This window comes from Myotis yumanensis, unplaced genomic scaffold (genome assembly GCF_028538775.1).
Source record: "Myotis yumanensis isolate MYYU_CA2020_CCGP unplaced genomic scaffold, mMyoYum1.0.hap1 SCAF_16, whole genome shotgun sequence".
NCBI lineage: Eukaryota > Metazoa > Chordata > Mammalia > Chiroptera > Vespertilionidae > Myotis > Myotis yumanensis.
The window spans coordinates 36,476,477-36,491,154 of NW_027223767.1; the positions used below are offsets into that span (position 1 = coordinate 36,476,477).

Consider the following 14,678-nt stretch of genomic DNA (forward strand, 5'->3'; position numbering starts at 1 on the left):
ATATAATTACCTGGTCCACAGCTCAGTGCTTTTGGATTAGGGAACTTGAAGCTTTTCCTCCTGTATTACGTGGATATCTTTAGCCAGCATTCATGAAGCAGGTTCCTTGGTGATGGTGCGTCATACTTCCCCTGTAGTACATATTATAGATTTTGGACCACCTTGACTTAGAGACCACATTGACCACTCAACATCCATCCTTATGGATGCTGTGTACTTTTACATCCTCTACATTTTCGGTGATTTACCACCTCCTGCTCACCACTACCTCCATTAGAAATTGTTGTCAGTCAACCAAAAGTGGTATAGTCCAAGGTAAGGAGGTTATGCTACTTTCTGTTTACCCTTCAGATGTGCCCATAAGTAAAGGACCAAACTGGAAAATCCAAGAATCCTTTTACCATTTTCTTACCTGAAAGGGGCTAGGAACAAGTGAAACCTTGAATTTAATCATAGAGCCACCTTCATCATGGCATTTGTGATTATAAATCTATCATCAAAATGTTTCCGGAACATTAAGGTTTTTCTCCTGGACTCTGCCAGTTATCAGAAGACACACCTGCCAGAGGATACTGACAGTGAAGAAACCTAGGCAAAGATCAGGAAGGGTTCATAACATCTAGAAGTTGGCCAAGCAGTGTTGGATCAAGCAGGCAAGCCTGACTATTTCACTTTAAAAGACTCCAGCAACTTTGAGATTTATTCATTAGCATCCCTGAACAACATGTCATAACAAAATAACAAACAAATAATTTATGAACGTTTATGTTTAGGTTTGAAATTCCATTATCTATTTCATTTGCTCCTGATTTTTTAGAATGAATTCAAATTTGAATATGGGCAGGGTCATTGATCAGTCTATCAGAAAGAACTCTAAATGACTCAAAAAGTTACTCTGAAAATGCATTATTCCCAGAGCCTGGAGCAAGGTGGCACCATTACTAACAACCTCACAGTGATTTCTGGTCATGTGTCTTTTCTTGGGGGGAAAAAATTCTTCTGCCTTAATTATAGGTCAATTGTTACTTTTCCCTAGAAATTCTTCTGCCTTAATTATAGGTCAATTGTTACTTTTCCCTAGAGTATTGTAAGATGTTTTGCTATCAATTTTAAATCATACCCATTCTCATGATTTTTCTGAGGAGTTTGAGATCTCAGTGGAACTTTCCACCTCCTTCTATTTCCTTTCAGTGTATTACATACTTAAATGATTTTCAGTAAAATTTATAATTTTGTTATAATGATGCTTGATAACATAATGCTGAGTAAAAACAATGTCCAAGAACTAAAAATATCCTAACTCCATAATTCATACACTTGCCTGCCTGAAAAAAGTACAGTAATATAAATACCTTTTTAAATTCTCTCTTTTGTTGTGATTAATATTGTAGTTGTATGAACTATAGGATAAAACATGTCAATTTATTTTATTTTTTACATATTTTTATTGATTTCAGAGAGGCAGGGAGAGGGAGATAGAAACATCAATGATGAGAGAGAATCATTGATTGGCTGCCTCCTGCACGCCTCACACTGGGGATCGAGTCCATAACCTGGGCATGTGCCCTTGACGGGAATCAAACCCAGGACCCTTCAGTCTTCAGGCCAATGCTATATCCACTGAGCAAAACCAGCTAGGGCTCAATTTATTTTAAATAATCAAAGAAACATTTCTTTACTACTTGATAATAGTGTTTAAGGAAAAAAGTGCCAGAAGTAGAATAATACTGAAGATTCCTACATTTTAAATAAACAAAAATTCACTAGAATGCATCTTTATTTTCAGATACAAAATAAATTTTTTCATATTTTATACATTGTTTTGTTCTGATAAGTGTATATATTCAAGAATTTGAATACTGTTCTTTCTTCTAAATAGCATAATTTATGAGTGGTCAGAAATTTATTGTTGATTTTTCAGTTCTCTAAGAAAGATCATTATCAGAAAAAAACTTGAAACCCGTTGTTTAAGTTAAAAGCAAATTTAATTTGTGTTTTGAGTCTTAATTTGCAAGTAGAGGATGAGACTTCTAAATCTTAAAGGAAAATAACTTCTGAAATTGAGTGCACCATGCGTGCCTGGAGAAATGAATGCTATAGCTTTAAGATATGGTAGTCTGGTGATTCATTGCACGAAACAAGATCGGTTTGGAGCAGGCTCCTACTGTTAGCTTTTTGAAGATGGATTCTCACGCCGAAAATAACACAACATATTCTAGATAACAGCAGTTTTTTTCCACTGAAATCCACCAAAACTGAAGAAAAATCCAAGTGACTGTTCTTAGCAGCTGTGTGGCCTGGAGTTCACTGGGGAAGCTGGCTTCCTGCAGTCCCCTATTCATCACCTGCTTCAAAGACAGCCTGGCTGGCTATAGTTTGCAGGCCAGGTAGGGTGCCATTGTGCACAGTCTGGGAGGATTAGTATCAAAGCTGCGGCAACCAGGCCCTTGGTCTCCGGCTGCCATTCAGTCTTGCAGGGAGAGGCTCAGACTGGCCAAGGTCACAGTCTCCAGTGTGGAGTGGACTGGGAAAGGATCCTGAGAATAGAATGCTTTTTATGAAATCATGGCGCAAGCTTGCAGCACAGCAGGTGCCCTTCTGGAACACATAACATCTGTTTATGTTGGTATACCGTAGCTGACAATGAGATAATAGAGCTTTGAAATTTATCATTTTATTTTTAAAAAGACAACTGTATATGCAATAATCCAGATGCGTATTTAGCTCCGATCTTTTATTTAAAAATCATAAAGAAAACGGACCGATTTAATTGCTGCTCATACGCTTATATATTTAAGCAAAAAGCAAAGCATACGGACTATTAACCATTTATAACCATTGCTGATCAGTAATACCCAAATTCATGGGGAGGAAATACCTAGCATTCAACATAATTTTTTTTTCAATATTCAGGCATTTGTGTCAACAGATTGCAGAAGGATTTACTGAATATGCCCAACTGTCTTGAATATTAGGAGATTTGGGTAAACCTTCGCCACCCCCCACCCCCCACCAAAAAAATGAGAGTATTCAAGGGTGAGGTAATAATGACGCAAAAATAAAATTTTGAACTTGGTCAAATTAGGGAAAAATTAAGCTGTCCATGAGTTGTCATGACGACAAGGATGTTCTGTTGATGAACTGTCCTCCTCATTGTCCAATCAGATAGTAGAGCTGAAGCTGGAGCATGAACAGGAGAAGACGCACCTATTACAGCAGCATAACGCAGAGAAGGATAGCCTAGTCCGAGACCATGAACGGGACATTGAAAACCTGGAAAAACAGCTTCGCGCTGCCAATATGGAGCACGAAAATCAAATTCAAGAGTTCAAGAAACGAGATTCACAGGTAATTACCAATAATATTTGATAAAACGGGCATCTTTTTAAAAAGTCATCAGCGTTTCATGTTTTCTTATTATTCTTGTTGACGCACGCTGTTTGATCATTTGCAAAACTGACATATAAATGTGATTTTTTTTTTTTTGTTTTCTTCCTTCCACCCCCTCCCTTGTTTTAAGGATGAATAAGGCTTTAACTACAGAAACCACAGGTAGCCAGATTAAAAATCCCATGGTGTGCTATAACTTGGCCCCTTTTTTATAATCTTGTCTCAGTTCCTTTCATGATGGATTTTTTAAAGGTATCTGCCCCTTACCCCTCCCCTCAGCCTTAGCAAATCCCTATGAAATATATCAGCCTCACTCCTTGCTTTTTGTTTTAATCTCTGTAGGTAATCAAGCAGCTGTTTTAATATTTGCTTTTGCTTCCTAGTGTTGCTTTTTTCCCATTAGACTCTATATTTGATTAGATCACTCAGATGGTAATTGATAAAAATGACTCCAGTGAAAGGCTATTTCCCATCAGGTCTGTTGCTTTTTCCTTCGTGCACATACACATGCCTCCTAGCCTCCATCTCTGTCGTCCCTGTTGGAAGCCATTTGGCAGAATAACCCCCAGCTGTGGTAGCATTTGACTCTTCAAACTTACGGATGAAATGTGCACTGTCAGCATGAAAAATTATCTTTATAAATTTCAGATGAAAAAAATTCTTACTGGGCGTGTATCTTTGTAGTGCAATACATTCTATAGGGTATACAGGGTGGGGCAAAAGTAGGTTTACAGTAGTTTGTATGGGAAATAACACAGTAATTAATAAATAATAATATAGGAATAAACTGTGTTTTGTGTACTCATAACTAGAAACCTACTTGTGCCCCACCCTGTATATAATCAAAGGCCTTTAGTGTATCCTCTTGAGGTGATTGCTATGAAATTTTATTGAAGAGAAATTGATAACAATAAAGAGATCATTTTATTTTCTAATACAACCATATAATATACTAAGCTGAAATAGCTCTTTTCCCATTAAAATCTAACCATATTATCCATACCACACATAAGCTTCTTCCTAGTTATTCTTCCTCCCCAAATAATATAATTTTTGAACAATGAAGTAAACCTTCCATTTGTTTTAATATGTGTTTATATAAATTTATAATTATCTAAACATGAAAATACAACTGATTAAACATGTTAATTTCTTGAATGGAGGGTGGGGGGCAGTAAAGCAAAGAATGGGAGTTATTGGTTATTTTTCATTTGACCTTGAGTCTTTTACTTTCGGATAATGACTGGGCAATATAGATATACTCAGCACAGCCTTTTTTGTGTGTCAATAATCTACGTTTACATGAAAATTATTTTCAACTTGTTTTATGGGGTTTGCTGACTAAGTATGTAGTCATTATAGTAGCCAGAGTACGAGAATAGTCAGGCAGTTGCTAGGAAATCAATGGGTATTATATTTCTGCCACCAGCCAATTACAGCTTTTATCTATGCTGATATTTTTATTGTTAGCCATACAATTTGTTAAGAATATTTTCAAAATTCATTTCTCCTTCAGAGATGATACTAAGTCTACCATTGTCTTGTGTGATGTTAGAGTTGTGAGTCAGTGTGGTGCCTGTGTGCCAAGTAAAATTGAATAATTGATACAATAAAATCCATTAATTTATATCATTTACTAGTATTTTAGTGGTGTTGTAGAAAGCCAACACAAGTGGCAGCCAAATTTAGTGGAAATCTTTGTGACTTTGGCATGTGTCGTATCTGCCATGTATAGGGTGCGGTCCATCCAATGGTAACAAAAGGGAAATTTTAGAATTGTCCCGTATAATTAAGGGACAGTACAATAAGGTTATTAATTGAATTTCTTCTAATTGAAATATTACGTATGAGGACCATGTGACTTCTTCAAATACTATATTATACATAGGATGATGTTTCTCATATTTTGCGTCTTTCTTGAAACAATTGGAATTGCTGTCCTGGGAATGCTAAGAAGCAGTGGAAACGGGCTAAATGCATTCTTGATCAAAATGAAAAGGATTAATATATAATATAAGTTACATAATTAGTTAATTTTAGAGAATATGTTTTTTAAAAACTTTATCAATGTTATATTTTTAAAAATCTTATCATATATGCCAAAGTGATAATGCTTTGCAATTATTTTTGGTTATTCTTTGAGGCTATTGTTTCAAAGTTTCCTTCAGATAAGTCCTAAATTTCCCAAATATATCTTGTCATGATTGTGCTCTAAATAATCTCATGTATAATGCCTTTTCAGTCCTGAATTCCATTCCTAGATCTCAAAAAGACAAAGTGGGCATATATTTTTTAAAATAGGTCTTTTTTCAAGTCACTATTTTGTGGTTTGATGCAGAACAAACACAGGTGTCTTAAATATTGGATTGTCTGATTTTTAATTTTAGTTCCAGAGAGATTTGATTTTCAGTTCACGTTTGGCTGCTTCCGTTAACAATGGAGGCCATTTTGTAGAAAGGACTAGTTGAAATACTGAACCACAGAGGACCCGTGGAATAGCTACCTGGATACTATGGCTTTGTTTGCTGCTTTTCTCCCATCAGATTGTTGAGTATATACAGTATATGAAAAAATTGTATACTAAATATATGGTATACTTTTGGCCTTTCTAAAGGTTTGATATATTGCATATTGATAATCAAATCATTATTATAAAGTATAGTTACCTACCATAAGGTGAATTATATATATCAACTAAGAAGTACTTTTTGGTGAATACGCTATATATAGGTTGGTTGTTATTCAAGTAATTTCTGTTATAAAGAAATGATAAGATATAATAATGCAACTAAGGGCAATTAACCATTCCCTTCATTTTATTTGGTGCATTTAGCTAATTATTCTATGCATATATTATATTTCTGTCATATACCTTGATTTTCACTGCTGTGATTTGCTGAAATGCACATTAATTTACCACCCTCATGTTTAGTCTGATATCTACTTAAGGTCATAATGTTTAAGAAAAAGCATCTAGATTAGTAGATTTCAACACAGAAATTTACAACGTCAGTTTCTCATCTGTCAGATCCCTCTTTTTGAAATTATTTTGAAGAAGTATTGGATTGATCCAATCATGTTTTTAATACAAAGAGAACTTATTTTTTTATTAAGATTCTTCTAGGAAACTTCTAACATGATAGTTCTGCATGTAATTCTTGCTTTGCTACTGAACTGCAATGTAATAAAAGAATTTCTACAATTTACCCCTTTGAATTAGAAGAAAAACAGAACATAGGTTCCTTGATCCCTTCATTGTTCTTTTAGGACCCTGAACCATTTAGAGAATGCTTGATCTTTTATGTTTGATGCCAAAGTGTCTGAGACTGTTACAGAGAACCTTTGTGATTCGCCCCAGAGGTGGTGTCACCATCTTAGGACAGCTGTCTATGAGGTACAGACAAATCAAGGAGTCAGGAGACCACCATCAGTATAATGTAGATGAGGTACAACAGACTTGAAGGTTATAGTGACATCTGAATATATAGATTTTGTATCTAATAAAAGGGGTCCTGCCAGACATTGGCATCTCAATGCCTTTGTGGATTCCCTAAATTGAGAATTATGATTCTAAGAGGAACAACTTTTACAAAATAGTGAACAGATCACCTTGATTTTGCCATATTGGTTCACAGTAAAGTGGCTGCACCTATTACTGATTCTAAAATGTGGTGTTTTCAGAAAAGCTTTTCTTCCTCTCTTCTGTTTACCAAAAAGTTTTTCAAAAAAGTGAAAACCATTTTAATTTTTAAAATTATATCTCAATAATATTATTTCACATGAATTTGGGAATCTGGGTACAAGATCAAAGTCTCCATTAATGAACTGAGTGTGGGTGCGTGCAGTGGATTAACACTAGCTATTATTCTTTCAAGATTGCCTAAGGATGAATCTAACAAGATGGATGTTCTGAACACTGGGCTTTTTGGGGGAAGCATTTTTCTATTGAAAATACTTGATTTTAATTTCTTTATATGCCAGCTACTTTCAAAAAGTATTTGAGAGGCAACATTTTATGATAAATACATGCTTAGATAGGTAAAATATAATTGAAAATAATAAAGCAATAAATGATATTAACCACATCAGAAAATCCGTACTTAAAAAAAATTCTTCAGCTAAGTACAAGTTTGAGCTCTGAGCTTGACTAGAAGCCATAGCAAAAAGGAAAACATGATGAATTGTGTGATTCTAATTATCTACTGAAAAAAATCATACCAGTTCATGTTTTTCTTTTCCTAGCTCTCAATTTAGAGAGAAATTTTTGATATGGGACTTAAAATAAAGGACACTGACTAATATAACTGATTATGTTCTCTATGTGTTAAAACATTTGGAAATAAAACCTGGTAGGATAACCTTAGGTTCTTTAATTACTTTCAAAAATATAATTATTAGGTTTTATTTTTATATGCCAAACTTTTACTTTAATTTATTGAGAATTCAGTTATTCTCAACATCAAACAACAGCTACTTTGAAAGATCCAATTTTGTAGATACTTAAATCAAAAGAAAGCATATTTTAAGTCACAAGCCTAGCAAACTCTAGCACTATTATTATGTTACTTCCAGAAACCCTTACAAAAGGTCTGGAGGAAGAAAAAACTAGGAACATGGCTGAGCTTGGAACTGGTTTAAAAGTTAATGCCCTGATGTTAATTTCCCAGTGTGTTAGTACTCTCTCTCTCTTATCTCTGATTCTCTTGTCCTCTGGATTGATAATATGGAAAACTATATGAAATAATAAAATCAAGTGGTAATTTGGTCCAGGAGTGTAGAATATTTGTACCAGTATTGAAATGGTTCACATCCTACCTACATAACCAAAATAGTATTTCATCATCAATATTTACTCACTAATAGCATTTGTTTGGTTTTGAGGTAGTAAATATTTTTATTTCTTGGGGTCAAACTGGACTGATTGCTTGGATAAAGCAAACTATATAAACTGTATCCCCCCTCCCACCCCCCACCCCTCAATGTAATGAGGCTGTTGCTGTTAGCATAGCCCTGCTTTGTGTTCCCTGCTTCTCCCTAGCGACACCACAGTCACATCAGAGGGGTTGCCTGGCCTTCCAGCTGTGCACACACCACGCTTTGATACTCATCCCCTGGCACCCTGCGTTATTTGGAGGAGTGGAATTAAGTGGGTTTTAAGTATTAAGTGGGGTTTGCTGCAATGTACATAATTTTTCTATTTTTAATTGAATGTATTGGGGTGACATTGCTTAATAAAACCATACAGGTTTCAAGTGCACAGTTCTGTAATACATCATCTCCACACTGAATCGTGTGCTCACCACCCAAAGTCTAGTCTCCTTCCGTCACCATTTATCCCCACTTTACCCTCTTCTACCTCCCCACTCTCCGCTTTCCCTCTGGTAATCACCACCATACTGTTGTCTGGGTCTATGGGTTTGTTGTGTTTTTTGCTTAATCCCTTCACCTTTTTCATATGTTTAATGTCAGACATTAGAAGAGTTGGTGGGAAAATGTTTTGAACAATTCACTTTAGTATTTCACAAATAATGGACTTGTGGTAAAACCACACATTACAGTTTTTAATATATTTTCTTTAGATGACGTTTCAGAGCATCCTTGGGGTGCGTAGTATTAAGATAGCCCAAGAACTTTCTGTGTACATTTAACATATAGAGGTTTTCCTAACTAAACCACTTTTAAAAGCCTGTGGGGGAAATATTGTTTTTCTGACATCAAAAGCAGAGGGATACAGAATTTTCCAAATAGGACTAAAGTCCTTCTCCTGTTTAGACATAGTTGCTTGGATGGGAAGATCTCATTTTATCAGTAGTGATGTGTCTAACATTACATATGAATTCAATAATATGTTTTGTATTCATATATTATTATATGTATTACTATGTATAAGAATACTATTTCTTAGCTACATAACTAGGAGAAAATATAGGAAGATGCCCTTTCAGGTAAAGTTTACATTTTTTGTAGGTCACCAGTTTTCTTTTTCCATTATAATTCTATAATTATTTCCATCTTATAAACAGAAGATTAGCATATATACCTATAATTAAACTATTTTAAATAATTCAACTTGGTCCTCATTGTGGAGGAAATTATATTAAGTTTAAAAAGCAAAAAATAACAGGCTGAGCTCAAGAAACTGATTTCTCTAAGAATGATCCATTTGCAGAAGTATTATACAGTGTATCTTTGGTCCTGTGCATATTTTTTAAATGTGGCAGTTACCATGGAAACCACATTCTATGGCATGTGGTCCACTTTCAGATAAAGAATATTCTTTTTAAAGACAAACCTTCCAAATAACATATAAAGTATTCCCTTTGAATTAGCAACCTCATGTCAATTAATAATGCTTGCTTTAAAAATCTATCTTTTGTTCTCATTCTACTTAATAGGTTTCTTAGAAATATTAATATTGTTCTTGAAGGAGCAATAATTCAATGCTGGAGATACTGAAAATAGGGGATATAATGTGATAACTGCAGTGATGAAAATTGGTGAGACTGCAGGGGAATACCAACCTTTGTATACACTATGTTCTGCCAGACAAGGAGCTTCTAGCTACATCTAGTGTCTAAGCACCCAGCAATAAAATAGTTAGATAAGTAATCTAAAGAGATGAGCACATCCAATTATTTTCATTTTACAGATAAAGGACCTGTGGTTCAAGGACATTCTCTTGCGCAAGGTCACAGAACTAGCAAGACAGGGTGTCTTAATCTTAATTCAGTATTCTTTATCGCACAGCCTCTCTCAAGAAAGACTGTAGAGTTTTCAGAGACTCAGACATGGCAAAAAGGAACAGGGTTCTGTGTGCATCTCTGCCTCGCATGGAGGCAGACACTGGTGCTCTTTGTTCCCCATGCTGAGATTCCCATCACAGTTTGCTTTGCTTTTGGTGATTTGCCATCCTTGGTGTTGTTGCAAAGTCATAATTGAATCATGCTGCTTGCGTTCCAGTTTTAGTAAGCAGTACCTTCTAGGACCACACTGAATTTTTACACTTACGTGTTTACAGCAGCAACAACAAGTATTTAATATGCTTCCTGTGAGCCATGCTCTCTGATAGGTTTGTTACATTGCATCATCCCATTCAATCTTACCAGTACCCTATAAGGGTTGTATTTTCCATGGAAGCTCTGTTTTGACCTTCTTACATGGGTCAGAAGATGACCACATGTATTTCCAATTTATCGGAAAAAGATTCAGAAAACATAAGTAAATTGCCCAGGGTTACATAACTAGTGGTGAATGTAGCTGAGACTCAGGGCAAAGGCCCAGGCCCCATAAGCCTGCTTAAGTATGAGCTCGTTGTCTCTGAATTTCATTTATTCTGCAAAAATGCCATTACATTTTCAATTTTGGGTTGTTAATACATTGCTAGATTTATAATACTGATACCCATAACTCAGACTGTATAAATCCAAATCAAGTTGCCACCAATAGTTTGAATCTTTCTCCAAAGCCATGAGCCAGGGCTAATTAAACTCTGAAGAGTTATGTATTTCTTAACATTTGGAATAGAATTCTTTCCCACAGATTTCAGAATTTATAGATTGGAAAAACAAATATTTTGTTTTAAATGGATTTGCTTTATGTTTTCACATTATCCTTTACTAGAGGCATGGTGCACAGATTCATGCACCAGTGGGGTCCCTCGGCCTGGCCTGCGGACATTCCCCGAGGGGTCCCAGATTGCAAGAGGGCACAGGCCAGGCCAAGGGACTCCACCAGTACACGATCAGGGCAGGGAAGGGCTCCGGGGCATGTCTGGTCCATCTCGCCCAATCCCGATCAACTGAACCCCAGCAGCAAGCTAACCTACCTGTCAGAGCATCTTCCCCTCGTGGTCAGTTTGCATCATAGTGACTGGTTGAATGGTGGAACAAATGGTTGGACAAAAGCCTAAGATGCTAAATGTCTGACCATTCAACTGTTTGACAATCACGGGACCCCACTGGTGTACGAATCCGTGCACTGGGCCTCTAGTTACTGAAATAAGAAGGTATGTCCTGAACAAGACTCTAGTAATCTTTTAGGTCAATGGGAGTCTACCATACGAATCTCTATAAAAATTGCGTAGGAATTTCCATTTAGTACTGGTGAATAGGGTTTGTTGAGAATGGTTTATTATGGGTGAAGGTCTATTATAGGCACATATTAATTTGGAATATTACATATGACCCATTCATTTTATGGAATGAATCTTTAAGTCTCAAAGACATCAATGTCAGTATTTTCCCCCTAAAGAAGCCCATATATTTTGTTTCATTGCATGACAACAGATAATCAAAAAACTTTCAGAAGTGAGGTCAAGAAAGTTCAAGCATAGAGACTTTCTCAGTAGTAATACAAGGAACAATTAGAAAACATTCTTTTAGAATCCTCAAAAACAAGTTAATGTTGATGTAAATTTGGCTTAATTGTAGAGTTATTTTAGTCAAAATGGAAAGTTTTCAGTTGAATTCATTTTTTATATAAAATACCCCAGAGATGAATCTTTATTCCACAGGCTGAATGTCAGTCCCATTGACATGAGGAAGAATCCCGTCAGTTATTTTTAGCGTATCGCTCTTGCTTCTCCTCTTCACCCTGGCCTCAGTGTAATTACTAAGAATGTTGGCAGAAATTACCTTTAAGGAAATATTGGGTGAATAACTCTCCTTCCTTGATGTCTTTGAAAAGTCATCTTTGGCTTTCTGACTCAGCCAGTTCTCTAAGGGACATCTCTGATGTCTTTATTTGTATATTCGAGGTGATTTTTGTGACAGAGAGGTTGAAGCCCAAGTGCAAGAAATGATTGGCCAAATGATGATATCATCCCATGTTCAAAGGGCTGGCAAATTGAAGCTTATTACACTGTCATTCTGTCTTCCATTCAGAACTAATTGGAATCATGCCTGGTTGCATGAAACTAAAGATATTTAACACCTGAGTGTTTTTCATGAGAAAAAATGACAGGGATTGATGTCAGAGAGACCTTGAACTCCTGTTTGAGGAAGAGAGCGAGGCATTACATGAAAATAATAGTCTACATTACATGAAAATAATAGGCCGTTTTCAAACTACTTAACATTTATGTGCAAAAAACATTTGAAAAATATTGTCATCAGGAGGAAACCTTTCAGTAATAAAAATTGGCCTAGTTGATACCTAAAGCATTGAAATTGGTAGATTAATGTGAACCTTGAGATGTTTTTCAGTTGAAACAAATATTAAAATTCACTGAAAATTATTTTTCTTGTTTGAAAAATTATCTTAAATTCCTATCTGACCTCTCCAGTAATTTGGGGTATTTGTATACTGGAGGTTGGGGAGAGATTACAAGAAATCAGAAAGAAACAATGCACAATTAGACTTGCAAGGTTTGAGAATGTGCATTATTTTTCTGGCTCATTTTGATTTGTTTTGTTTAGATGTGAAATCAAGGCCTGAACTTAGTAGTTATATTTGAAAGTGAGTTAATGAATTAATTCCTTAGAGAATGAAGTTGGCTGAGGTATGTGGCATGGGTCTGGGGTCTCTTTCCTTGTTAGTGGGGCCTTGGCAATGCAGCATTAGTCTCAAGGTGTATGTGTGTGTGCGCATGTGTGCATATTATCGCTCTGTGGTCCAGAGGAGCTTTCAGTAAACATGGAACCAATAGTCCAGCCAGGCCTAGCATCTCAAAACAAGGGAATTTTCTAGTAGAAGTACTTGAAAGTGCAGGTCTTTAAAAAGGTTAAAATTAAACTAGTGATTCATTCATCTTAAGTTTGCTCTTTAAGTCAGTATTTATTAATGAAACAAACCCCAGATCCCTAAGGTCAAGTGGAACCTTATTTATTTTGTTATTTGCAAAGATGTCATTTAATGTACAAAATGCATGTGTTCACCAAATGTTTTCTGAAAACATTTTTTGTAATGTAAATGCTATCCTCACTTGTTGGGCAAATTTTATAATGGCTCCAGATAAAATAATGTTGGCGTGCGCAACAAGAGAAGTAGAGTGTGAGGGTTGAAAACTTTTTGTTCTTCAATTATTCAAAAACGACTGCCAAAGCTGTCGTAGACGAAAGCCATGAGTTGGGGAGGTACAGTGTGTTCTGCTCACTGTGGAAGTCAACCGAGAAATGCAGATGTGCAGATGCTGGTCAGACTCTGGGAAACGTGGAGACAGCACTCTTGTACTTCTCCCTCTCCAGCCTTCTCTGGTGACATGCAGTGAGCATCAAGGTCTAGTGCCATAAAGTTGGAATTTCCTAAAAAAAAAATTCTCCAATTCAAAAATGAGGATTTCAATTTGAATCTCATTGTTCCATATTGATACCGACAAAATGGAACTGTGTACTTGAACATCTGTATCATTGTGACTCCGAATAATATATAACTCAAGTTTACTTCCACATAAGTTTTCCCATCTGTAAAACTTGGGTAGAATTCTGTATGGGGTATTGCCTAAGACATAGACTTTATTCAACTAGATTTATTTATTCAATTAACACTTTTTGAGTGCTGCTTGGTGGCAGGCCCTGGGGCCAGCCGCACACCTTAGGGGGTGCTTTTCCCATCCTGGTGTGGCCCCAGAGCTGTGTAGGGCACGGCCGTTATGGCCTTACGTGGGGTTCCTGCTGTGGGGACAGCAAAGACCAAGAGAGCTTAGTCCTCTGCTCCAAAGAAACATCCGCTTGAATTGGGGAAGACAGATGAGAGCACACAAGAACCAAAGGAACCGAGAGCATCGTGAAGCAGTGCCGGTAGGTGGAGAAGTAGAGTGGAGAGATGGGACACAGGGACAGATGATTGTGCCAGCTGGCCTCAGAGATGGCTCTCCAAGGAAGCGCTGTCTAAGCTGGAGGGATTGGGGGAGAAGCCAGGAAGCCTGAGGGAACAATGGGGGCAGAGGCTCTGTAGGAGGATAAACGGGGTGTGCAGGAGAAATGAGAAAGGAGGCCTGTGTGGCATGAGTGTGGCAGGTGCAGGGCAGGGAGGGCCTTTGAGGAGTTGGGTTTGATTTTAAATGTGATTGAAAGACAGTTAGAGGCTTTTAAGCAGCAAGGTGGCATGATCTGACTCAGATGTTTAAAAGGCCATCGTGGCTGCTGCGTACCGTCCTGGATGTCTGTGTGACATGCATATTTGAGCCAGTGGGACCTGCTGCTGGGTTAAGTGTGGGGAGTGAGGCAGAGAAGAATTCTCTAAAGTTTGGGTTTGAGCAGCTTGATAGATGGTGGTATTAAATATGAGATGATTAGGAGGGAATAAAAGCAAAGGCAAGCATTCTGTTGTTGACAAGGCTAAGTTTGAGC

At 36.7% G+C, this 14,678-nt stretch overlaps 1 protein-coding gene across 4 annotated transcripts in view; it reads left to right on the forward strand.

Annotated features, from left to right (window-relative positions):
• The window catches only part of CEP112 (centrosomal protein 112), a 296,853-nt gene that overhangs the window by 131,455 nt on the left and 150,720 nt on the right, over positions 1-14,678 (forward strand). For all 4 annotated transcript variants that reach the window (XM_070394174.1, XM_070394176.1, XM_070394175.1 and 1 more), the window contains one exon: positions 3,166-3,348. In XM_070394174.1, coding sequence (XP_070250275.1) covers positions 3,166-3,348 — 183 coding nt within the window. The remainder of the gene's footprint in view (positions 1-3,165; positions 3,349-14,678) is intronic.